At 36.1% G+C, this 27473-nt stretch overlaps 1 protein-coding gene across 1 annotated transcript in view; it reads left to right on the plus strand.

Moving 5' to 3' along the window:
* Positions 1–27473, plus strand: part of DNAI4 (dynein axonemal intermediate chain 4) — a 108699-nt gene that overhangs the window by 65996 nt on the left and 15230 nt on the right. Inside the window, 6 exon segments of the mRNA XM_032137515.2 lie at positions 12061–12255; positions 19080–19282; positions 21953–22039; positions 24277–24428; positions 25943–26100; positions 26383–26504. Of these exon segments, the coding sequence (XP_031993406.1) occupies positions 12061–12255; positions 19080–19282; positions 21953–22039; positions 24277–24428; positions 25943–26100; positions 26383–26504 (917 nt within the window).

Raw genomic sequence — 27473 nt, forward strand, 5'->3', positions numbered from 1 at the left:
CTCAGCCTCTCCGAGTAGCTGAGACTACAGGCGCCGGCCACCACTCCCGGCTAATTTTTTGTATTTTTAGTAGAGACGGGGTTTCACCGTGGTCTCGATCTCCTGACCTCGTGATCCGCCCGCCTCGGCCTCCCAAAGTGCTGGGATTACAAGCGTGAGCCACCGCGCCCGGCCCCATTACAGTTTTATACAGCAAAAAATTAACAGTTTCACTGTCCTAAATTTCCCCTGTGGATCACCTATTCATCATTTCTCTTTTCTCTTGTACCCTTGATAGTCACTGATATTTTTATTTTTATTGTCTTTATAGTTTCGTCTTTTCCACACTGTCATATAGTTGGAGTCATACAATATGTGTAGCCTTCTGAGACTGGCTCCTTTTACTAAACGATATGCACTTAAGCCTCCTCTATGTTTTTTCATGGCTTGACAGCTCATTTATTTTTGTCACTGAATAATATTCCATTGGATGGGTGTACCACAGTTTGCTTATATATTCGCTTATTGAAGGACATTTTGGCTGCTTCAAATTTTTTGTGATTTTGCATAAAACGGTTATAAACATTCATGTGCAGGTTTTTGTGTGGACATAAGTTTTCAACTCATTTGAGTCAATATCTAGGAGCCCGATTTTTGGATCATACACTAAGAGTATCCCTAGCCTTTTACGAAACTACCGACTGTCTTCCAAAGTGGTTGTACTATTTTGCATTCCATTAGCAATGAGTGAGCATTCCTGTTTCTCATTCTTGCCAGCATTTGGTATTGTCAGTTTTTTTGGATTGTAGCCACTCAAATATGTATGTAGTGGTAGCTCATTATTGTTTTAATTTACAACCCCCTAATGTGATATTGAGCATCTTTATGTCTTTTTTGGTGAGAGATCTATGTGGATGTTTTGCCCTTTTAAAAATTTGGCTGTTTGTTTTCTTATTGAGTTTTAAGGGTCCTACGTACAATTTAGTTCTTTATCAGATATATGTACGTACTTTCTCCTAGTCTATGGCTTGTCTCTTCATTTTTATTAGCAGGGTTTTTCATAGATGATAAATTTTTAATTTAAATAAAGTCAATTTATCAATTTTTTTCTTTTTTACATTCTGTTTTTGATGCTATATCTAAAAACTTATCACCATTTTCTCCTATGTGAGAAGGGATATCCTAACCTTATTACTGATCTTAGGGGAAAGTTTTCAGTTTCTCACCATTATGTACGATGTTAATTGTAGGTGTTACCTAGCTGTTCCTTATCAAGTTCAGGAAGTTCCCCTTCTCTTCCTAATTTGCTGGGAGTTTTTATCATGAATGTGCAATGAGTTTTGTCAAGTACTTTTTCTGTGTCTATTGATGTATTTTTCTTTTTTAGCTGGTTGATGTGATGGATTACATTAATTGGATCCTGAATGTTGAACCAGCTTTGCACACCTTGAAAAAACGCCATTTGATTATGTTGTGTAATTCTTTTTATACATTGGTGGGTATGGTTTCTATTTGCTAATATTTTGTTGAGGATTTTTGTATTATTTTCTTTTTTTATTTATTTTTATTTTTTTGAGACGGAGTCTTTCTCTGTTGCCCAGGCTGGAGTGCTGTGGCCGGATCTTGGCTCACTGCAAGCCCCGCCTCCTGGGTTCACGCCATTCTCCTGCCTCAGCCTCCTGAGTAGCTGGGACTACAGGCGCCCGCCACCACGCCCGGCTAATTTTTTTTGTATTTTTTTTTAGTAGGGACGGGATTTCACCATGTTAGCCAGGACGGTCTGGGTCTCCTGACCTCAAGATCTGCCGGCCTCGGCCTCCCAAAGTGCTGGGATTACAGGCGTGAGCCACCGTGCCTGGCCAATTTTTGCATTATTTTCATGTGAGATATTGTTCTGTAATTTTCCTTTCTTGTAATGTCTTCATCTGGTTTTGGAGTTAGGGTAATGCTAGCCTAATAAAACAAGTTGGAAAGTATTTTCTCTTCACCTATTTTCTGAAATAGATTGTATAAAAATGATATTTTTACCTTAAGTGTTTGGTAGAATTCACCAGTGAAAGCATGATGCTTTCTATTTTGGAAGGTTATTAATTATTGACTCAGCTTCTTTAATAGATAATAGACCTCTTCAGATTATCCATTTTTCCTTGAGTGAGTTTTGGTAGTTTCTGCCTTTTGTTCCATTTTGATCTAAGTTATACATTTTGTGGGCAGAAGACCCGGTGCGGTGGCTCACGCCTGTAATCCCAGCACTTTGGGAAGCTGAGGTGGGCGGATCACCTGAGGTTGGGAGTTCAAGACCAGCCTGACCAACATGGAGAAACTCCGTCTGTACTAAAAATTCAAAATTAGCCGGGTGTTGTGTTTCATGCCTGTAATCCCAACTATTCGGGAGGCTGAGGCAGGAGAATCGCTTGAACCTGGGAGGCAGAGGTTGCGGGGAGCCAGGATCGTGCCGTTGTACTCCAGCCTGGGCAACAAGAGTGAAACTCTATCTCAAAAAAAAAAAAAAAATTTGTGGGCAGTCTTTAACATTATTATTATTATTCTTTAAATTATACTTTAAGTTCTAGGGTACATGTGCACAACGTGCAGGTTTGTAACATATGTATACATGTGCCAAGTTGGTGTGCTGCACCCATTAACTCATCATTTACATTAGGTATATCTTCTAATGCTATCCCTCCCCCCTCCCCTCACCCCACAACAGGCCCCAGTGTGTGATGTTCCCCTTCCTGTGTCCAAGTGTTCTCATTGTTCAATTCCGGCCTATGAGTGAGAACATGCGGTGTTTGTTTTTTTGTCCTTGCAATAGTTTGCTGAGAATGACGGTTTCCAGCTTCATCCATGTCCCTACAAAGGACATGAATTCTCTTAGGTCCATGGAATCAGTAGTGATGACACTTCTTCCGTTTCTCATACTGACAATTTTAAATATTCTTTTTTTCTTGGTTAGCCTGGCTAAAAATTATGGATTTTATTGATATTTTTAAAGAACTAACTTTTGGTTTTATTAATTTTCTCTAATGATTTTTTGGTTTTGATGTCATTGATTTCGAACTTTTCTTTTTTATCTGCTTGCTTTAGGTTTATGTTTATTTTCTTTCTCTAGTGTCCTAAGGTGGAAGCTTATATTACTGATTTTAGATCTTTCTTCTTTTCCAATACATGTATTCAATGTTAAAATTTTTCTCTAAGAACTGTTTTTGCTGTACCACACAAATTTTGATAAGTTGTTTTTTCCTTTTCATTTAGTTCAAAATACTTTAAAATTTCATTTGAGATTTCTTCTTTGACCTATTTGTTATTTATAAATATTTTATTTAATCTACAAATATTTTGGGATTGTCCAACTATCTTTCTGTTATTTAATTCTAGTTTAATTACTTTGTGTTCTGAGACTATATGTGATTTCTATTCTTTTAAATTTTTCAAAATGTGTTTTATGACCCAGAATATAGTCTATCTTGGTGAATGCACCATGTGAGCTTGAGAAAAATGTTTATTTGTTGATAATGGATTAACTATTTTATAAATGTTATTTAGATTCAGTTGATTGCTGGTGATATTCAAGTATATCTTTGGCCAGGTGCAGTGGCTCACCCTGTAATCCCAGCAATTTGGGAAGCCGAGATGGGCTGATCACCTGAGGTCAGGAGTTCAAGACCAGCCTGGTCAACATGGCAAAACCCCGTCTCTACTAAAAATACAAAAATTAGCTGGGTGTGGTGGCGGATGCCCTTAGTCCCACCTACTTGGGAGGCTGAGGCAGGAGAATTGCTTGAACCCAGAAGATGGAGATAGCAATGAGCCCAGATCGCACCATTGGACTCCAGCCTGGGCAACCAAGAGTGACACTCTGTCTCAAAACAACAACTACAACAAACCTATATCTTTACTGATTTTCTGTCTGTTGATCTGTTAATTACTGACATAGAGGAGTGTTAAGTCTCTAACTATAATAATGGACTTGTCCTTTCAGCTCTATCAGTGGGGTTTACATATTTTGTAGTCTTGCTTTTTGCACCATAAACATTTAAGATTATTATGTCTTCTTGGAGAATTGACCCATTTTTCATATGTAATGCCCCTCTTTATCTCAGATAATTTTCTTTGCTCTGAAGTCGGCTTCATCTGTAATTAAATATAGCTACTCCAGCTTCTTTGATTAGTGTGTAGATAGTATATCTTTCTCCATTTCTTTAATTTTATTGTATTTGTATCTTTATATTGAAAGCAGACAACATTGTTTTAAAATGTGATTTGTTCTTACTGAAGTATGGCAAAACCAACAAATCAGGAGATGATTGCCATTGCAAAGATAGCTTATTATTATACTCACAGATCTCAGAAGGAGGCATTTCATGCCATGAACTTCATATATAAGTATCAGAGTTGGTCAGAAGGCAGAGAGAGTGATGGGGAAAACATGGGTAAGAGCCTTTATTGTGGTTACTAGGGAAAGGAATGGTGAGGCAAGGTAGGCAAGTTTAGGATTGGCTAGTTTGAGTAATTGCAGTGGGCTCTGGGGTTTAGCAGATATTCCTACTTGTCTTGTAGCTGGCCCTGGGTAATTAGGGCAAGGGAAACTAGTGACTGAGTGGGAAAGCTTTGTTAAGGAGGCAGTTGGGTTACGGTCTCTGGTTGATTGGTTTGCATATGGAAGGTATGCTATCACGTGGATCCTTTACTATCTTTAGGAATTGGCTAATGCTAGTGGAGGCAGTTCCTCCAGGGTTAGCAAGGCCCCAGGATATCAAAGCATTAAGTACAAAAAGAATTGATATCTTTACTGTGTTAAGTCTTTAAATCTGTGAACATGGAATGTCTTTCCATTTATTTAGATCTCATTTATTTAGATCTTTGAACTTTTTAAATTTTTGTTTTTATTTACATATTTATTTTGAGACAGAGTCTTGCTCTGCCACCCAGGCTGGAGTACAGTGGTGTGATCTTGGCTCACTGCAATATCTGCCTCCTTCCGGTTTCAAGCCATTCTCCTGCCTCAGCTCCCGAATAGCTGGGATTACAGGTGCACACTACCAAGCCCAGCTAATTTTTGTATTCTTAATAGTGATGGGCTTTCACCGTGTTGGCCAGGCTGGTCTCGAACTCCTGATCTCAGATGATCTGCCTGCCTCTGCCTCCCAGTGCTGGGAATACAGGTGTGAGCCACTGCACCCAGCCAAGATCTCCTTCAACCTTTTTAAAATCAGCATTTTGTAGTTTTCAGCATTCAAGCTCTGTACATGTTTTGACAGATTTACACCTAAGTTTTTTTTTAAGCAATTGTACACAGTATTTTGTTTGTTTCGTTTGAGATAGGGTCTTGGTGTGTCACTCAGGCTGGAATGCAGCAGCACAATCATGGCTCACTGCAGCCTCAACCTCCCAGGGTCAAGCAGTTCTCCCACCTCAGCCTCCCAAGTAGCTGGGACTACAGGTGTTTACCACCACACTCAGCTAATTTTAAAATTTTTGTAGACACGAGATCTCACCATGTTGCCCAGGCTGTTCTCAAACTCCTGAGGTCAACTAATCCTCCTGCCTTGGCCTTACAAAGTGCTGGGGTTACAGGCATGAGCAACTGCACCCAGACAGTATTGTGTTTTTAATTTGGTGTTCACCTGTTTATTGGTAGTATTTAGAAATACAGTAGATTCTTGTATGTTTTTCTTGTATGCGGTGACCTTGCTGAATACACACATCAGTTCTAGGAGTATTTTTGTATTCCTTGGGATTTTCAGCATCCACAGTCATGTCAACTGCATTTAGGGACAGTATCTTTTTTTTTTCTATCTGATCTACACATGCCTTTTATTTCCTTTTTTTGGCTTCATTGCTCTGCTAGAACTTCTATCACTATATTGAATAAGAGTGGTGACAGCAGACATTCTTGCCTTTGTTCTTGATTGTAAGAAACAATTCAGTCTTCCACCATGAAGTATAATGTTACCAGTAGTTTTTTTGTAAATGATTTTTATCAAGTTGAGGGACATCCATATCTTAGTCAGTTTGGGCTGCTGCAACAGAGTACCCTAGGCTTGGGGGGTTTATAAATAACAGAAATTTATTTTTCATGGTTTAGAGGCTACAAGTTCGAGATCAGAGTGCCAAAATGGTTGGGTTCTGGTGTGGGACACTTGTTGGAAATTTGTTTAATATAGTTTCTGCCTTGGCATTCACTGTTAGGTCTGACGTAAGTTGTTTGAAACTGTGTTGTACCCCCATCACCTTTAGCCTAGTTAGAACTTCCCTTTGCTGTGTGGTTGTGTGCCATAGAGCCCACTTGTTCCTCATCTCACAGTCCTAAAACTCAATATACGCCACAGCTGCTGACCATGATAAAGCCTAATGGTCAACACTAGAATCATGTGAGTTCCCTGACTCAGGCATGTTTTCTTTAAGCTCGTCAATCCATAAACCTGTGGGAAAGCCTAAGGGGTAATGCCCATGAGGCATAGTTCTGCATGTCTTCTCTAGCCTAAGGGGTAATGCCCATGAGGCATAGTTCTGCATGTCTTCTCTCTCACTCCCTTCCTGGTGATTGAATTCTTTGCCTCCTCTGTGCTTCTCATCAGCTTCTTGTTAGGAGAATAATAACCAATAATTTCTCTGAGACCTGTGAGTAATACGTTTTTGCTGTTTTGTGCATTTTGGTTTCACTTCCTCATGGTGTCTCACCTGACCAACACACCTGAATTTACCATTCCTCCTGGTCAGGGCCCTTCTAGAGAGTAGCTATCTTGGCCTATAGCTACTTGACTGAGAGAGCTCAAGACCAAATTACAAAGAAGTTATAACAATAAAAATCATAACAGCCGTCTTCCATGTTGCAGATTGCTAACTTCTTGTATCCTTACATGGCAGACACAGAGCAAAAGAGCTCTCTGGGGGTATCTTTTTCAGGACACTAATCTCATTCATGAGGGCTCCACTCTCATGACTTAATTATCTCCCAAAGGTCCTACCTCCTAATCGCCATTACATTGGGGGTTAGAATTTCAACACACGAGTTTCTAGGGACACAATCATTCTGTCCGTCACACCCTGCTTGTTTCTATTTTTCTGAGAGATTTTTTTTTTTCATAAATGGTTGATTTGTCAAGTGATTTTTCTGCATTGATTGATATGATCATGTGATTTTTTTTCATTGGCCTAAACGTATGGATTACTTTGATTGATTTTTTAATATTGAAGAACTCTTTTATCCTAGAATAAACTTCAATTGGTCGTCGTGTATAATAATTCTTTTTATATATTGCTGAATTCTGTGTTGTAATATTTTGCTAAGGATTTTTATGTTGATGTTGATGAGAGATATTGATTTGTAGCTTTCTTTTTTGCACTTTATCTCACTTTATTATAATAGTTTCATAAAATGAATGAGCAAGTATTCTTTCCTTTTCTATTTTTGGAAAAGGTTATGTAGAATTAGTGACAATTCTTCTTTAAGTTTCTGGTTAAATTCTTTAGTGAAACCATCCATGCTTGGTGATTTTTTGTGGGTGAGTTTTTTAAATTACACATTTAATTTTCTTAATATTCAAATTATATTATTAATAGTATAATATAATTTGTAATAGTAGTTTTTAAGTAATTGGTTTATTTTATCTAAGTTGTGAGATTTATGTGATGTAGGGTTGTTTGTTATTATCACTTTGATGTCTGTAGGATCTGTAGTATCTACTGTTTTACTCCTGATTTTGGTAATTTATTTTTTCTCTCTTTTTATCTTTGTCAGTCTGCTGGAAGATTGTCAATTTTGTTAATCTTGTCAAGGAAGAAATTCTTTATTTCACTGACTTGTTTCTAATTTCATTTACCTCTCTTCTATTTTCTTCCTTCTCATTGCTTTAAGTTTATTTTGCTCTTTTTTCTCTTCTTTATTTTCAAATTGGGAACTTAGATTATTGACTTGACTTTCCTTCTTTTCTAATGCATACGTTTAATGCTGTAAATTTTCCTGTCAGTGCTGCTTTATCTGTATCCCACACATTTTGATATGTTGTGTTTTATTTTCATTATTAAATACATTTTTTTATTTCCCTTGAGACTTCCCCTTTGACACAGATTATTTAGAGCATTTTGTTTTTTTAAGATTCTAAATGTTTGGAGATCTTCCTGTTATCTTTCCATTATTGATTTCTAGCTTGATTCCACTGTAATTGGAGAAGACACTATGATTTCTCTTCTTGTAATACACTATGATTTCTCTTCTTTTAAATTTGTCAAGGTTTGTTATATGGCCTGGGATGTGTATTCTGCTGTTATTAGGTGGAATATTATATAAACGTTAGTTACATCTTTTTAGTTGATGATGTTGTTGAGTTCATATATACCCTTGCTGATTTTCTGTCTCTTTATTCCATCAAAATTTTATGTAACCATTATTTCTCTTTTCAGTTCTAATAATTTTTATTTTACATATTTTATAGCCTTGTTTTTTTGCATAAACATTAATTATTGCTATGTCTTCTTGGTACAATCATAACATAATGTTGCTATATATCCCTGGTAATTTTCTTTGTTCTGAAGTCAACTTTATATAATATTGATATAGCCCCTCCTGCTTTCTTTTGGTTAATGTTTGCCTGCTATATCTTTTTTTATTTGTTTACTTTCAACCTATCTACATTGTATATTTGAAATAAATTTATTGTAGACATCATATGTTTGAGTCATGTTTTTTAATCCAATTTTTTTTTGCCAGTCTTTATCTCTAAATTGGTATATGTAGACCATTTGCATTTAATTTTTTATTGGCATGTTAGCCCTTAAGTCTGCTGTTCTTTTCTGCTTATTCTATCTTATCTATCTTATATTTCGCTCTTATCTTCTTCCTGCTTTCTTATTGCTTTTTCAAACATTTTTTTTTACCATTCTGCTTTAATTTACCTGTCGTGTTTTGAGTTTATTTATGTGCAGCTTTTTTATTATTTAATTTACATATTCCATTATGCATACACAATAGTTCATAGATGTTGACATTTTACCAGTTCAAGTAAAGTGTAGAAACCTTACCTCCCTTTAGATTCCACCCCCATTTATATTTGCCTTAAATATTTCTTCTAAGTATTTGGGAAGATATTTAGATATATAAACATTTAATATTTAGACATTTAAAACTATATCAGACAATGTAATAATTTTTGCTTCAACTGTCAAATGTAATTAAGAAAACTCAAAAGAATAAGAAGTATATTCTATTTATTCTTATTTTCTCTCTTCCCATTGTTCTTTTTTCCTTTCATATGTTCTAAAATTCCTTTCTCATTTTCTTCCTGTTTAGAGAACTGCCTTTAGCCATTCTTTAGGGAAGAGTTTTTTTTTTTTTTTTGAGACAAATTCTTAGTATTCCTTCATCTGAGAATACAATATCTTAATTTCCTCTTTATTGTATAGGATAATTCACTGGGTATAGAATTATTCCCATAGGAAAATTCACTGGGTATGGAATTCTGCATTGACCATTCTTTCCACTCAGAACCCAGAGAATGTGTGCCACTTTTTTGTGGCCTCTAGGGTTTCTAATGAGAAATCTGCTGCTATTCAAAGTATTTTCCCCCTAAAGATAAGGTGTCATTTCTCTCTTGCTGCTTTCTAGATTTTTTTTTTTTTTTGGCCTTCTGTTTTTAGAAATTTTAGTATGGTGTGTCTTGGTGTGCATTTCTTTGAGTTTATCTTCATTGTGATTTATTCATTTCTTGAATATGTTTGCTGTTGTCCTTTGGCAAATTTTGGAAATTTTCAGCTATTATTTCTTTAAGTACCTTTTCAGGCTCACTCCGTTTCTCCAATTCTCAGATGATAGTGATGTGAATGGTACATATGTTGTTATGGTTGCAGAAGTTCTTGAGACTCTTCATTTTTTTCAGACTTTTCTGTCTGTTTTAAAGATTGGGTTATTTCCATTGTTCTCTCTTCCAGTTTACTGATTTATTTTTCTTCCATTCTGCTGTTGAGCCCATCCATTGAGTTTTAAATTTTAGTTATGTTTTTCACTCCTAAAATTTCCATTTGGTTTTTCTTTTCATTTGGTAAGACTTTCTATTCATTAGCTAAGACTTTCTATTCCTTTGATGATACTATTTTTTCATTTATTTCAAGTGTGTTCATAAATACTTGTTGAAGGATTTTTATGATGTTTGCTTTAAACTCTTTGTCAGATAATTCTAACATTGATGTTGGTGTATAGGGACTTTTTTCCATTCAAGTTAAGATTTTCGTGGTTCTTGGTATTATGAGTGACTTTCAATTGAAACCTGGACATTTGGGGTATTGTAAAAGTCTGGATCTTTCCTAAACTTCCATTTTCGCAGGCTTTGTTTGACACCGTTCTGGCAGGGGAAAGTGGGATTCACTGCCTGATTATTTCCAGGTGAGAGTAGAAGTCTATATTCGCCACTTGACCTCCAATGACATCAGGGGAAGTGGTGTCTTCATTACCATGGGGCAGTGATAGGAGCTCGGGTTTCCATTGACAACACCATGGCTAGGAGGTATAAGAATGCTTCATTAGTGCTACACATGTGGCCTACACTGACACAACAGAGTGGAGGTTGTTCTCATTACTGCTGGGGAGTGATAAAAGTTTTGACTCTTCACCAGTCCAACTCTGACTACTCCAATGGGAAGAGGGAGGTATACTTCGTTACTACTGGATAGGTTGGAATTCCAGGATCCCCAGATGGTCTCCACTGACACTGTAGGAAGGGGACCACTGTCATTATGTTTGGTAGGGATGAAAGTCCTGCCTGCCTGCTGGGCCTTCTCTGACACCATACACAGTGAAAGGTCAGGGATTTGGGATGCCTTGTTACAGCCTAGTGAGGGTGGAAGACTAGGCTCCCACTTGGCCTTTGTCACATGGGTGGGGCTACAATTTTTTCTGTGCTTGGCTGGAGTAGAATGGCTGCCATCTAAAAGCTTTCTTTCTTTCAAGGCTGTGCTTTTCCTCATCCTTTGGCTAAAGAGAGGAGGCTTCTTTTCAGGATTTTTTCTTGCCTGTGCCCATCAGTGTTCCCAGGTTGTTGACTTCTTCAGCTCCGTATCTGGAATATATATATACCCATTCCTTCTCTTCACCTTTCAAAGACTGCTTATGTTTGTTGTTTTCTAAAATTTCCAGTGTTTTTAGTTGAATTTAGCAGGAGGAATAGGGAAAAATATGCTCCCTCTATCCATAAAGATAAAGAAGCAAGAGTTTCCTCCATTCTGTTTTTAAAATAAGAGTTTACTAAGTAATGCGGTAGGCAGAATAATAGTCCCGGAAATTTGTGCACACCCCAATCCCTGAAACCAGTGAATGTGTTACCTAACATGGCAAAAGAGATTTTTCTGGATGTGATTACAATGGGGATCTTCAGATAGAGAGATTATCCTGGATAATCTTATTGGGCCCAGTCTAATCACATGGGGTACTAAAAAGTAAAAGACCTTTTCCAGCTGTGGTCTGGGAGAGAGATGCGATGACAGAAGAAGGTCAGCGGGAATGCAATCAATGTTGCTGTCTTTGAAGATGAAGGAAAGGTTGTGGTGGCCACCAGAAACTGAAAAAGTCAGGGAAACAAATTCTCCTTTAGAACCTTCAGAAAGGAACAAAGCCCTATCAACTTCTTGGTTTTAGCTCAGTGACATCTGTTAGGCCTCTAATCTACTGAACTGTAAGATAAATTTGCATTGTTTTAAGCCACTGTGATTTGTTACAGCAGCAATAGAAAACTTAATACAATAGTGTAGTATTTCTATATAGCAATAATCAAATCAGACCTTTTTCTGAAGACTGATCATCTTATTTCAACTTGAATTTTAAAAGAATAAAGACAAAAATTACCTCTGGAGGTTATCATTGCCTATCTTCTGAAAAATAGTACAGTTTTTGATGGTTAAGAATTCCAAAATGAGATATGTGCATCTTTCATGTGCTTGGTACATAAGATATTCAATAAATGTCTGTTAAAGTTGTTGGAAACTGGAAGAAAATAAATACAAATGATGAAATGTCATTTTTAAAATCTTTAGAATGTATGAACCATCCATTTGAATATTTTATCATTGTATCATGTTTGTATTTTGTAGATAGTGAAACTAGTTCTCTAATGGACATAGAAAATGTAATTCTGGCAAAAATCCATGAAGATGAGGAAGACCACTCAGATGCAATATTAAAATCTGACAAATTTCATCAGGACTTATTTTTTATGGAACGAGTTCTAATGGAAAATATATTTCAGCCAAAACTTGCAGCTTATCGTCAGCTTCCTGTTTTAAAAGGTATTTAAAAAAAATAAACATGTTTAGACTGGGTGCAGTTGCTTATGCTTATAATCCCAGTACTTCGGGAGGCTGAGGAAGAGGATTGCTTGGGCCCAGGAGTTCAAGGTTGTAGCAAGCTATGATCATGCCACTGCACTCCAGCCTTGGTCACAGAGCAAGACCTTGTCTCTTAAAAAAAGAAAAAGAAGATATCATGTTTAGACAACCTCAAATAATTTTTAAAATGTAAGGGTTTTAGTATATATTTCTAAATGTAATCTCCAGGTTGAGTTATCATTATCAGAGGACATGTTTCTAAAGCTTTCAGCACTAAATGCGTGAGTAGCGCTAGAGTCCAGACTAGGATGCCCACAGAAGCAGATTGTCTCAGATTCAAAACTTCTTAAGCATCTATAGCTCTTTGTTCTCCCTTATTCCTGCATTCAATTACTTATTCATTTTCACAATATCTCTCATATTCAACCTCTTCTTTTCCATTGTCATTGTTTCTTTCTAAGTTCTTACTTTTATTACTACTCCCAAATCTATTGCAGGAGCATTCTTCCCATTCTCATTGCTACAAATCCCATCTCATATGATCTCAGAATATTTTAAAGGATTTTAGAGATTATCTTAATCAACCTTTAATCATGTATTAAAAAATACGTGAATGAAGAAAATGAAGGCTACAGAAACTTTGTGAGGTTAATAGTAAATGGAAAAGCTAGGCATTCAACCAAGGTCTTTTGATCTCAAGTTCCAGTTCTCTTTCTACTTTATCAGCCCACTTTGCTGATGTATCCTAAACCACTCAAAAAACCTTCAATGCCTTCCCATTGCCTAGAATAAATTACAAAGCTCAAAGTGTATCATTCAAAAGATACCTACAATATGGCCACAGATTACTTTGTATTATCATATTGCTTTGGAGACTCTAAAAGTTAGCTATATTTAGACTTATCTGGTAATCCTCAAATAGAACCTACGTTTTCCTGCCTTAGTACTTTTAGTTGGAATTTGCTTGACAGTCTACCCTTATCCCAACCCCATGTTTGCTTATTGTATTCCCAGCTTTCAAATATAGATTAAGGAAACTTCCTTTATGAAATTTATCTTGATTCTTCAAGTCAAAATTAATCTATATGGTTACATTTAAAAAGAAAAAGGTTACAGAATAGTATGTGTGACAAATGGTTGTAAATCTTTTTGCCTGCATGCATCTAGAAGAATATTGAAAAACTGTGTTCCTTCTCTCATATTAGGTTGATATTTAAAGATTTTTATCACATATATATAGATTTTTCATCCTATATTTAAAGAGTTGTAAGGTTGCAATTCACATAGTACTGTATATATTGACGTTTACAAAACAAAATGTAAATGTAACAATGTAAATGTTACTGTTGGCACATTACTTCTTTCGACACATCTAAGAAATAAAAATACCATAGCAAATGTTTTATTGAGGTAACATTTATATACGATGAAATATATATATTAAATTGTATATAAAAATACATTTTGAAAATGTATAAACCAGAGTTACCAATACCCTAATCAAGACAGAGGACGTATCTATTAACCCTAAGAGTTACCTTGTGCTGTTTTCCAAGTAAACCTTAACCCCACCCCCCAACCCCCACCACACACACACACAGGCATTGCTCTGATTTCTGTCAATATAGATTAACTTTCCCTATTCTGGTATGTCATATAATATAAGTGGGTTCATAAAGTAAGTATTCTTTTGAGTCTGACTTCTTGCATTCAATATTAATGTTTTTGAGATTTCGTAGGTTGATGCGTGTATAAGTAGTTCATTTTTTTCCCAGTAATGCTCTAGTATATGAATATACCATAATGATTTGTTTATCCATTCACACATTGAGGGACACTTGCATATTTTCAGTCTGGGGATATTAAGAGTAAAGCTGGTACAAACATTTTTGTGTGAGCCTTTTGGTAAATGGATGTTTTAATTTTTCTTGTGAAAATACCTGCAAATGGGATTATTGGATTATTAGGTAGATGTTTAACTTTTTAAGAAACAGTGAAATACTTTTCCAAACTTTTTAAGAAACAGTGAAATACATTCCCACAACAATGTATAAGAGTCTCAGTTGCTCCACATTCTTTATAACACCTGATGTTGACAATCCTTTTAGTGTTGTTCTAAAAACTGAGTTCTTGTTTATGTGGTTTATTTTGGTCACTTGAATATCTTCTGTTTACAGTTTGGTCAAGTCTCTTACCAGTTTTAAAATTGAGTTGCCTTTTTTTTCTTTTTTTCTTTTTCTTTTTTTTTTTTTTTTTGAGATGGAGTTTCGCTCTGTCACCCAGGCTGGAATGCAAAGGCACAATCTTGGCTCACTGCAACCTCCATCTCCTGGGTTCCAGTGATTCCTATCTCAGCCTCCCAAATAGCTGGGATTACAGGCGCCCACCACCACACCCGGCCAATTTTTATAGTTTAGTAGAGATCGGGTTTCACCATGTTGGTCAGGCTGGTCTCGAACTCCTGACCTCAAGTGATCCACCCTCCTCGGCCTCCCAAAGTGCTGGGATTACAGGGCATGAGCCACCGTGCCCAGCCTGAATTGTCTTTTAAAAAATCAAGGTGTAAGAGCTTATTTTTATATACTCTGGATACAAACCCTTTGTCAGTTACATATTTTGCAAATATTTAAGTCTATGGCTTGCCAATTTATTTTCTTAAAATTTTTTTGATGAGCAGAAGTTTTTTATTTTTGTGAAATCTAATCTGTCAATTTTTTCTTTTGTAATTAATTCTTTCCATGAGCTCTCTAACAAATCTTTGCCTGCCCCAAGTTTGCAAATTTGTACTTCTCAGTTTTCTTATAGAAGCTGCATAGTTTTAGCTTTTATGTTTAGGTCTACTATCTATATTGGATTATTTATTTATTTATTTATTTATTTATTTATTTATTTATTTATTCATGTTTTGAGACAGAGTCTCACTCTCTGGCCCAGACTGGAGTGCGATGACCCTATCTCAGCTCACCACAACCTCCACCTCCCGGGCTCAAGGGATTCTCCCACCTCAGCCTCCCTAGTAGCTGGGATTACAGGTGCACGCCACTACCACCTGGCTAATTTTTGTATTTTTAGTAGATATGAGGTTTCACCATGTTGGTCAGGCTGGTCTTGAACTCCTGACCTCAAATCATCCACCCGCCTCATCCTCCCAAAGTGCTGGGATTACAGGCGTGAGCCACTGCACCTGGCCTATTTTTATTTTTAATAAATTTATTGTGTATATTTAAGGTATATAACATGATGTTTTAAGATAAATATATATAGTAAAAAGATCATTACAGTGAAGCACATTAACATATCTATCATGTTATCTATTTTGAATTAATTTTTTTTATGAATGGACTAAGGTAAGGTTTAAAGATTTGTTTTTTTTTTTTTTTGAATCTCCAGTTGTTTCCGCACCATTTTAAATAAGAGTTGTTCCCACTCTGGGATTATGGGCATGAGCCACTGTTCCTGGCTCCTTTTCTAGTTTCTTAAAATGGAAAACTGGATCGCTGATTTCACATTTTTTTCTTGTCTAATATAGGTATTTAATATTTCAAGACTTAGTATAAAGCTATCATGGTCAAGACAGCATGCTATTGGCAAGAGAATAAACACAAATATAGAATAGAACAGAATAGAGAACCTAGTAATAGATCTGCCAAAATACAGTCAGCTGATCTTTGACAAAAGAAGAAAGGCAATACAATAGAAAAAAGATAGTCTTTCAACAAATGGTACTAAATACGAACCTAGACATAGACTTTATACCTATCACAAAAATTAAATGGATCATAGACCTGAATGTAAAATGCAAAACTATAAAACTCCTAGAAGATAACATGGGAGAAACACTAGATGACCTTGGGTCTTACAGTGACTTTTAAAATACAACACCAAATGCATGATCCTTTGAGAGACATAATTGATAAGCTGGGCCTCATTAAAATTAAAAACTTCTGCTCTGCAAAAGACACTGTCAAGAGAATAAGAAGACAAGTCACACACTGAAGATAATATTTTCAAAAGACATTTCTGATAAATTACTATTATCCAAAATACACAAAGAACTCTTAAAACCCAACAGTAAGAAAATAAACAACATGATTAAAAATGGGTAAAAGACCTGAAGAGATACCTCACTGAAGAAAATACACACATGCCAAAGTAGCATACAAAAAGATACTCAACATGATATTATTGTTTTCTCTTCTTGTTCTTGTTCTTCTTCATCCTCCTCCTCCTCCCCCTGCCCCCCGCCTTTTTTTTTTTGAGACAGAGTCTTGCTTTGTCACCCAGGCTGGAGTACAGTGGCACAATCACGGCTCATTGTAGCCTCAGCTTCCCTGGCTCAAGCGATCGATCCTCCTGCCTCAGCCTCCCGGGTAGCTAAGACCACAGGCATGCACCACCACACCCAGCTAATTTTTAAAAATGTTCTGTAGAGATGAGGTCTCGCTTTGTTGCCCAGGCTGGTCTTAAACTCCTGAACTCAAGCTACCCTCCCACCTTGGCCTCCCAAAGTGCTGGGATTACAGGTGTGAGCCACTACACCTGATCTTTCAATATCAGATTTCATTAGGGAATTGCAAATTAAAACAACAATGAGGTGTCACTACACACTTAATTAAAATGGGCAAATCCAAAACACTGACAGCACTCAAAGCTGGTGGAGATGTGGAGCAACAAGAAGTCTCATTCATGCTGATGGGAGTGCACAATGGTATATCCACTTTGGAAGACTGTTTGGCACTTTCTTACAAAGCTAAACATACTCTTGTCTGGGCATGGTAGCTCATGCCTGTAATCCCAGCACTTTGGGAGGCTGAGGTGGGCAGGCCACTTGAGGACAGGAGTTCGAGACCAGCCTGGCCAACATAGTGAAACCCTGGCTCTACTAAAAATACAAAAAATTAGCTGGGTATGGTGGCAGGTGCCTGTAGTCCCAGCTACTTATTGGGCTGAGGCATGAGAATTGCTTGAACCCAGGAGGTAGGGGTTGCAGTGAGTCACGATGGTGCCGCTGCACTCCAACCAGGACAACAGAGTGAGACTCTGTCTTCAAAAACAAAACAAAACAAACAAAAAAAGCTAAACATACTCTTACCATATGATTTAGTAATCACTCCTGTTGATTAACTAAATGAGCTGAAAACTGTGTCCACACCAAACCTGCACATGGGTATTTATAGCAGTTTTACTCATAATTGCCCCAACTTAGAAGCAACCAAGATGCCCTTCAGTAGGTGAATGGATAAATGAACTATGATACATCAAGACAATGGAATATTATTCATCACTAAGTTATCAAGCCAGCAGCAGACCTGGAGGAAATTTGAATGCATGTTACTCTGCAAATAAAGCCAATTCGAAAGGCTGTGTGATTCCAACCATATGACATTTTGGGAAAAGGCAAAATATGGAGACAGTAAAATGATCAGTAGTTTCCAGGGACAAGAGACCAGAGAGGGATGAACAGGAAGAACACAGAAGATTTTTAGGGCAGTGAAACTATTCCGTATGGTACTACAATGGCAGATACGTGTCATTATACACGTTTGTCAAAGCTTATAGAATATACAATACCACGAGTGAACCCTAAAATTTAAAATGTAAAACTGTGGACTTTGAATTGATAATGATAGTAAACCAGAAGCCGTAGCACATTCTTGGAGGGACTTCAGAGATTACTGCCACTGTCAAGGACTTGAAATATGCAGGGATGTTGATAACCACCACATTTCTCATTCAACTCACGTACGTGGCATGTGTAGAAAACAGATGGATCTTGGCCAAGTGCAGTGGCTCATGTCTGTAATCACAGCAGTTTGGGAGGCTGAGACATGAGGATTGCTTGAAGCCAGGAGTTCAAGACCAGCCTGGGAAATATAGTAAGACCCCCGCCCCCCCATCTCTAAAAAATAAAAATAAATAAATTTAAAAACAGATGGATCTTGGAGAATGACAGTGGATTATTATTATAAACTTAACCAGGTGGTGACTCCAATTGCAACTATTGTTCCATAAGACATTCATTAAGGAAATTAAGACGTCTCCCTTGTACCTGGTGCATAGCTATTGACAAGGCAAATGCTTTTTTTTTTTTTCTGCAATGTCTATTGGTAAAAAACAACCAGAAGCCATTTACTTTTAGCTGGTCAGGCCAGCAATATACCTTCACTGTCCTACTTCAGGGGTATATAAATTCTTTAGCCCTGTATCGTAATTTAGTCTGCAGGGCTCTTTCCCTTCAACAAGGTAACACACTAGCACATTAAATGGATGATATGCTGTTTGAACTTAGTAAACAGGAAGCAGGATTCAGTAAGAAATTTTCCTGTCAGAGGGTGGGAAGTAAATCTGACAAAATTTCAGGGGACTTCTACCTCAATGAAGTTTCTGGGTGTCCTGTGTGTGTGGTGTGGGATATGTTAAGCTGTATCTTCTAAGGTGAAGGATAAGTTGTTGTACCTGGCACCTTTTACAACCAAAAAGAAGCACAATGCCTAGTGAGTCTCTTTACATTTTAGAGACAACATATTTATCATTTGGATGTGCTGCACTGGCCCATTTACCGAGTAAACAGAAAAGCTGCTGGCTTTGAGTTGGAACCCAGAACAGCGGAAGACTCTGCCACAGGTCCAGGCCGCCCTTCATGGTGCCCTGCCACTTGCACCATATGATCCAGCAGATCTGATGGTGCTTGAAGTGTCAGTGGTGGGTAGATATGCTGTTTGGAGCCTTTGGCAGGTCCCTATAGATGTAGAGGACAATGATCTTTTTATTTGATTAAACTTTAGAACCTGAACCTGAAGAGCCTGAAGATGTTTTAGAAAGTGCAAAACATGAAGAGGTAGAGGAAGAATCTAAGAAGGAGGAGGAAGAAGAAATACATGCAGAAGAATCAACAATACCTGCCAACATGGAACGACTTTGGTCTTTTTCCTGTGACTTAACCAAAGGCCTCAATGTGAGCAGCCTTGCCTGGAATAAAGCAAATCCAGTAAGTTATCAAACATTTGAACAATTCTGTTTCTAGCATTGAAGGGAAATTATCAAGTTCGAATAATGAAGAATTGTTTTCCTTAGATATGGGACAAGGAATTTAAATTGACCATAACTTTGAGTTTTAGAATGCCCCTAAAATAAGTTCCAGTTTAAAAAGGGGGAAATGCAAATAGTTACAAAATAATGTTTTTGTCCTTTAATATAGTAAACATTTAATATGTAAAACATTACCATTTTTATTTTAGGGGATCTACTTGGGACATGGCATTCTCTGAATTCATGTTAGATATGGATAAGTAAACTATAAGATTGGTAGATTTATTTAATGTATACCAAAACTCATGTGCCCAAATTTATGTTAGCCTCAAAGTAGTCATATTTGGAAGTGTATACTTAATCTAGTGACCCTACAAGTGTGCAAAATAATCTTGAGATTCCTTAAAATACTGTTACCACCGATATTAGCAAGTGCTTAAACAGCACTTAGTATGTAGCAAGCACTATTGTGTTTTAACTGTACTAACACAACAACCCTATGAATTAGATACTATTATTTTTCTCATTATGTTGAAAGGAAACTGAAGCACAAAAAGCATAAATAATTTGCCCAAAGTCACACAACTAGTAGGTGAAACAGCCAGAATTCAGATGCAAACATCTGGCTCCATAGTTCTTGCTCTTAACTGCTGCACTGACAAAAGTCATCTTGAGGCAAATAAGATGAATTTTCAAGGTGGAGAATTATATGTTTGATTGTAAAAAAGATAATTATAGAGTAATTAGACTAATTTTCTTCTGGTGTGTATAAACTGGTTCTGAAGATATTTCCCAGTTAACAATTCCAACAATTTTTCAGGTAATGGCAGTATCTTTGATATAAATATTTATATCGTTGAAGCAGTCAAAACCAATTTATTTAAATTATATTATATTTTGTATGTTTAAGAATTAGCCTTATTATTTTATTGCCACACCTTATCAGGTGCTATGTGCAAACATGACAGTTGTCATAGTTATTAAAAAACAGAAAGTCTATAATCATTTCCATTGAAACCTAAATAATGCATTATTTTAATTATGTGTATTATTTTGTAACAAAGTAAAGTACTTTTATTATGAATTTATCTTTATAAAACTATATTTGGGACTGTCTTGTCGATTAGTGGAATTAATTTTAATTAATTAAGGTTTTGGAGAGATGGGGGTCTTGTTTTGTTGCTAAGGCTGGTCTTGAACTCCTGGTTTCTAGTGATCCTCCCGCCTTGGCCTCCCAAAGTGCTGGGATTACAGGTGTGAGCTACCATTCCTGTCCTGTAAATACGATTTAATAAATCTGTAATAAAGATATATGAAACATTTTTAGAAGCAATATACTAGCATTTTAAAAATTAATGCTTTGCTATGGAGATTAAATTAAATAATTTTGAATGAGCCTAAATACAAACATATTACAGATGGAGTCTATAATGTTTATTAATTCATTGTATAAATATTTATTGAACATTAACTCTGTGCCTGGCACACTGTTAAGGTGCTAGAGATACAGTAGTAATGAAGTTATACATAGACCCTGCCTATATAATAATTTTGAATGTGCTATGATGAGGAAAATAAATGGTGCTGTGGGGACACATACAGGAAGCTCTTGAATGTTTCTTAGAGAAAGTAATGCCTCTGCAGAGTCTAGAAGAGATAAATAGGGATTTGTCAATGTCAGGGTGAAAGGGTATAGTAGTGAAGACTGTTTTTAAGACAGAGGGAATTGTGGAGAGATTACATTGGCCTGAAAGTAAGGTGGTGATAAGAAAATACAATATTCTAAAATTAAAGGTATTCTGGTTACACAGCAGAGGCTGGATTTGTTCAGTTATTAAGCTTTTGCCTATTTGTATTTACATATGCATTTCTTGAAATGACCTCCTGTATTAGGTAGCTCATGCTGCCATAACAAAATATTATAGACTGGGTGTCTTAAAGAACAGCAATTTATTTTCTCATAAATCTGGAGGCTGGAAAGTCTAAGATCCAAGGGCTGCTGATTCAGTTTCTGGTGAGAGCTCTCTTCCTGGTTTGCAGTGGCTGCCTTTTCACTGTGTCCTCACATGGCAGAGAGAGACCTCTGGTGTGTTTTTCTCTTTTTATAAAGTCACCAGTCCTGTCACATTAGGACCCCATCCTTATAATCTCATTTAACCTGAGATTCCTCCTAAAACCCCTATCTCCACATACAATCATATTGGAGGTTAGGCCTTCAACATATGAATTTTAAGGGGACACAATTCAATCTATGGCAGCTACCTTTAACTTAAGTGTCCTTTATTTTACATTTGAAATAATTGTCATCCTCAAAAACTCAAAATATATTATAACCTATTAATACAATCTCAGAAGACGACCTCAATATGTAAAAGAACTTGTTAGCAATTGGTTATTTTTAGGTGCTTATCTTTCTGTCTGCAAATGAGAAGCATTATACTGATTAATTTTTTTGCTTAGGAATATGGAGGTATAGAGTAAAAACAGATGGTGTACTGGCATTTTTTCCTCTCAGTTGAAATGTCTTACTACTATTTTTAACACAGCTCATTAATATATATCTTTATACATTTACCAATATTTTAATGCTATCTTCTCTTATTTTTAAATGTATTTTTCTGGTTTTCAGGATCTTTTGGCTGTTGGCTATGGGCACTTTGGATTTAAAGAGCAAAAAAGAGGATTGGCTTGCTGCTGGTCAATAAAGAATCCCATGGTAACCCAAACAAGAATAATAAGCATTTTTATCTGGCTGTTGACAAAATTCTTGTAAAGTATATAATTACATGTAATAAATAAAGTCTAGAAAATTTTATCAATCGAGACTATTTTCTTTGGTTTAACTTCATAGCAATTAAAATTTGTTCTTGTTGACATAGGGTAAAGATAATTTATTTATTTATTTATTTATTTATTTATTTATTTATTTATTTTGTTTTTTTTTTTTTTTTGAGACGGAGTCTGGCTCTGTCGCCCAGGCTGGAGTGCAGTGGCGCAATCTCGGCTCACTGCAAGCTCCGCCTCCCGGGTTCACGCCATTCTCCTGCCTCAGCCTCTCCGAGTAGCTGGGACTACAGGCGCCCGCCACCACGCCCAGCTAATTTTTTTGTATTTTTAATAGAGACGGGTTTTCACCGTGGTCTCGATCTCCTGACCTCGTGATCCGCCCGCCTCGGCCTCCCAAAGTGCTGGGATTACAAGCGTGAGCCACCGCGCCCGGCAAGATAATTCATTTATTAATTCATTCAGTAAATATTTATTGAACGTGTACTATTTGCTGTTATATATGATGATGAAGAGTTGAACCATTATTGATTTTCACAGCTAATTATAAAGAAAAAATTAATCTTAAATGAAAATCCTTTGAAAATTATGGTTTTTTTTTTTTTGAGACAGAGTCTTGCATTGTCGCCCAGGCTGGAGTGCAGTGGTGCAATCTCGACTCACTGCAAATTCTGCCTCCCGGGTTCAAGCGATTCTCCTGCCACAGCCTCCCGAGTAGCTGGGACTACAGGTGCGCACCACCCCACCCAGCTAATTTTTGTATTTTTAATAGAGACGGGGTTTCACAGTGTTAGCCAGGGTGGTCTTGATCTCGACCTCGTGATCCACCCGCCTCAGCCTCCCAAAGTGCTGGGATTACAGGCATGAGCCACTGGCACCCAGCTGAAAATTATGTTTTTTAAATACCTGGTTGTTTCTTAATATATGAACACCTCCTTATCACCTGACTGTTATTCTTAACAGATATAAAATAGATTTATATAACCTTCTTACTGTCATACATTTCTGAAAGAGAATGAATATAAAGAATCATAGTAGTAATTTTGCTAAAGAGCCCTAGTCAATCTGTCACTTTAAAGTTTTACATTTAGTTTAAATTCACAACTGAAATGCAAAGTGGAAAACTTAGAGAAGGGCCAGAAGAGCATATAAAATGACTAAAATTTTTATAAATAGCTCTAGTCTGTAATATCTGTAACAGTGTTTGAATAAACAGTGATATGTCATATAGATCTGGGTTTATATAGCATAAAAGAAAAGAAGCAATTTTAAATGTGGAGGGATTGACATTGGATTCATCATCAGTAGTCTGTCTTTTTTTTTTATGTAGGTGGTTAAAAACAGGAAAGGATTTAAATTAGACATTCAAACAAAACAAACTCTTCATGGGGTTGTAGAACAGAGTAACTTGGGGAGTTTTGGAACTTTTTCTGTTCATTCTTTAGATAACCCAAGCATCTGAAACAAATACTAGAAGACAGGAATATGTGCTAGATGATTAGTTTTTTGTTCCCATAAGAAGGTAGACATGTGATGGTAATACTAATCCTGCTGAAAGATTACCAAAATATATTTATTGTAGAAGGCTGTGCTTTACTTCCCTTCCTACTTTCCTCCCTCCCTTCCCTCCTTCCTTCCTTCCTTCCTTCCTTCCTTCCTGCCTTCTTCCTTCTTCCTTCCTTCCCTCCCTCCCCCCTCCCTCCCTCCCTCCTTTCTTTCTTTCTCTTTCTTTTCTCTCTCTTTCTTTCTTTCTTTCTTTCTTTCTTTCTTTCTTTCTTTCTTTCTTTTTCTTTCTTTCTCTCTTCCTTTCTTTTCTTTCTTGAGATGGGGGTCTTGTTATGTTGCCCAGGTTGGTCCCAAACTGCTGGTCTCAAGTGATCCTCCCACCTCAGCCTCCCTAGTAGCTAGGATTCCAGGAGTGAGCCCCCATGCCCAACACTCTATTTCTTAAAGCCATTGAGTGCTGAGGATTCATACTTGTATCAAAGGAAATGACCAAGTGAGGTTTTATTATTTTCTATACTGGAAATTAGGAAGACAGAAGTAACTGAATGTGGGCTAACTCTGCTCACATACCCACTGCCACCAAACTAAATCTCAGCCACCATTATATTCTGCCTTACTGTGGTCTACAAAAACAAATTGAAAATGTAATTTTTTTAAATTTAGTGGCCAGAACGTATTTATCAGAGTCCATATGGAGTTACTGCTGTGGATTTTTCAATTGGAGCACCTAACCTTTTAGCAGTTGGCTACTACAATGGCACAATTGCAATTTACAATGTACAGAGCAACAGTAATGTTCCAGTTCTGGATAGTAGGTAAGAATCTGAGAATTAGATAAATGTATAATACATGCTTTTTCAGAAGGATTTACTCTAATGTTATTTAGTTTTGAGTAAATATTTATGTTGTTACTGTGAGTGATACCATTATTTTTGAAACATTTAATAATCCCTCATATTGTCTCTCCAGCTGGAATGGTCTGTCCTAATAGCTCCTTCAACTTCTTCTCTGCCCATCTCACTAACGAACTTCCTCTGGCTTGACAGTTTATGCTTATTCTTAAACTATTGCTTTGGTTTCACTTCTTCCAGGAAATCTTCCCATTTCTTTCTTTTGTGCAACCCATACATACCTTTATCATAGCGCTTATCACATTATATATAAAATTATTTATGTGTATATATGTAAATCTATCTTATCTATCTATCTATCATCTATCTATCTATCTATCTATCTATCTATCTATCTATCTATCTATCTAACTAAGGAGGGTATAAGTTCCTTGAGAGCAAGGATTGAATCTTACATACTTTCTATCATCAGCATGTCATATAATACTGGACCTGTAACAGGAGTCCAGTAAGTGTTTGATGAGTAATTGATGAATAAATGAGTTATACGAGGAAAGCCAAAAAGTTAGAGGTGAAAGATATTAAAAAGGCTAGATTTTTGTAATAGACAAGATACCAATGGGGGATGTTTGTAAAAGTGTTTGAATAAACTTAGCTAGAACTAGAAATAACCATTAAAGCAGAGGTTTCTAAACTTAACTTTCAAATTATTTGCAGTTTTGTAAGCATAGGCCTTTGTGCTTGTTTCTGGGAAGAGGGTCCATAATTTTCACCAAAAAATCAAAGATATGTATGATTTTAAAAATGTTCAGAATTGATTGCATTGGAGGGTTTGTATTAAAAATCAAGGTAGTCAGTACCATGAAAAGAACATCACATTAATCTGATAGGAAAAGAGTCAGTAATCTGAGAAGTGAGTTTAATTTTTCAGAAAAATTTTAACTGTAATCCATAGAGAGAGTCAAACCAATGGGCAATCTTGAAGCATAGGAGGAAGACTGAAATATAGAAAGAGGAATTGTTTACCTGGATAAGATTTAAATGATTAACAACTTAATTCATAAGAACATCATAAAGATGAAAATACTTCTATTCCATGTGTCTAAAATAAAGTAAAAGTCAGAATTTATACAACTAAACTAAGAAAGAATTAATGAATAGAGTAAGAAAAGTAGATTCTGAAAAGAAAGAACATTTTTGCTTTTGTATTCCTGTTATGATAGCTAATATAGTTAAAGACCAGTACAATTTTTCTTTTGTAAGAAGTAGAAAAAATAACAGTGACTATTAAATAGAAAAGGGGTTGTCTTTCCTATTTTTTAAAATATTTAAAATAAAAGTCTATTTTTGAACAATAAAAGGATTATATAAATAGGTCATGATCTTCTAGAAAGCTGATCTTATCACTTATACTCCAAGGCCTTTAAGAAATTATTATAATGATTATATGTTTGGTATTTTTTTTTTTACTGTGTTAGTGAATCACCTCAAAAACATTTGGGACCTGTATGGCAACTACAGTGGATAGAACAAGATCGAGGAACAACAGGAGATGACAAAAGAGAAATACTAGTTTCTATATCAGCAGATGGAAGAATCTCCAAATGGGTTATACGAAAAGGACTAGACTGTTATGGTAAAAGAAAAATCAAGTTATCTTTCTCTTGTTACGTGCTGAATTAAAATTTTCTAGTTAACCATGTGTGAAAGGTGACAAATTTTGGTTTGGCCAATAAGAAAAAAATTGGGCTTGGTCACGGTTTTTCTAAGCAGCTAGTTCTGGTGTGTGCTAATTTTAGCCTAATTACATGCAAAAGTTGGCAGAACTAATATTATTTGCAGGAGAAACACACATGATATTTGCAGTACTCTTTCATGTGGTAAATAACAAGTTATATGTGTTTTTCTTTAAATACAGATTTGATGCGATTAAAGAGAACTACAGCTGCCAGTAACAAAAAAGGAGGGGAAAAGGAAAAGAAAGATGACGCTTTGATATCTCGACAGGCTCCTGGAATGTGTTTTGCTTTTCATCCCAAGGTAAATTATTTCACTCTTATTTACCACTGGACATAACAATTTCCAAAAATTGAAGTGTATTAAGTCATAAAACAAGACCAAATATTAGCCTGTTAATGAATACTGTGCCTAATATATTAGAGACAGAAAGTAGATAAATAATTGCCTGGGCTAGGGGATGCAGGTGGAAAAATAGGTGAGGAGGGAGGGAAAAATAGGGAAGAATGAATATAAAGGATGAATATAAAGAATCATAGTAGAATTTTGACTTCCTAATGATGATAGAGTTTTTTGGGGGATGATGAAACTGTTCTAAAATTGATTGTGGTGATGGTTGCACAACTCTGTGAACAAACTACTGGATTATATACTTGGCATGTGTGAATTATATGATATGTGAATTATATTCCAATAAAGCTTTTTTTTAAAATTGTGCTTTGTAAGTGAAAAAATAAGCACAGATTTAGCTGCTAACCTAAGTTGGAATGGTACATTCCAGCTGGCTATACTATGATCTTTATCTACTTTTGCAGGTAGATAGATGAGAGGTATATATTTCTGAGGAACTATGGAAAAATTCTCTTTACAACTTTGTGCTTAACTCACGTGCCTCTCCTTTCCCCCCTTGGCCACTCTGCTGCTCTATCATACTTACAGAAACCTAACCCCTTGTATATAGTCTTCTACATTTCAATTCACGTGGTGACTCTCAGGATTTGGGGATTAGAAAGACTACTTAATTTCATGTTTACCAAGAATCAAATCAGAGCACAGTTAATGAAGTCCTCCTTTTTCTTTTATCTGGAGATACTTTTTTTTATTTTTAATTTTTATGAGCACATAGAAGTTATATATATTTATGGGGTACATGTGATGTTTTGATACAGGCGTGCAATGAGTAATAATCCCATCATAGATTATGGGGTATCCATCCCTTCAAGCATTTATCCTTTGTGTTACAAACAGTCCAATTATACTCTTTTAGTTCTT

This window comes from Hylobates moloch, unplaced genomic scaffold, assembly GCF_009828535.3.
Source record: "Hylobates moloch isolate HMO894 unplaced genomic scaffold, HMol_V3 SCAFFOLD_18, whole genome shotgun sequence".
Classification (NCBI taxonomy): Eukaryota; Metazoa; Chordata; class Mammalia; order Primates; family Hylobatidae; genus Hylobates; species Hylobates moloch.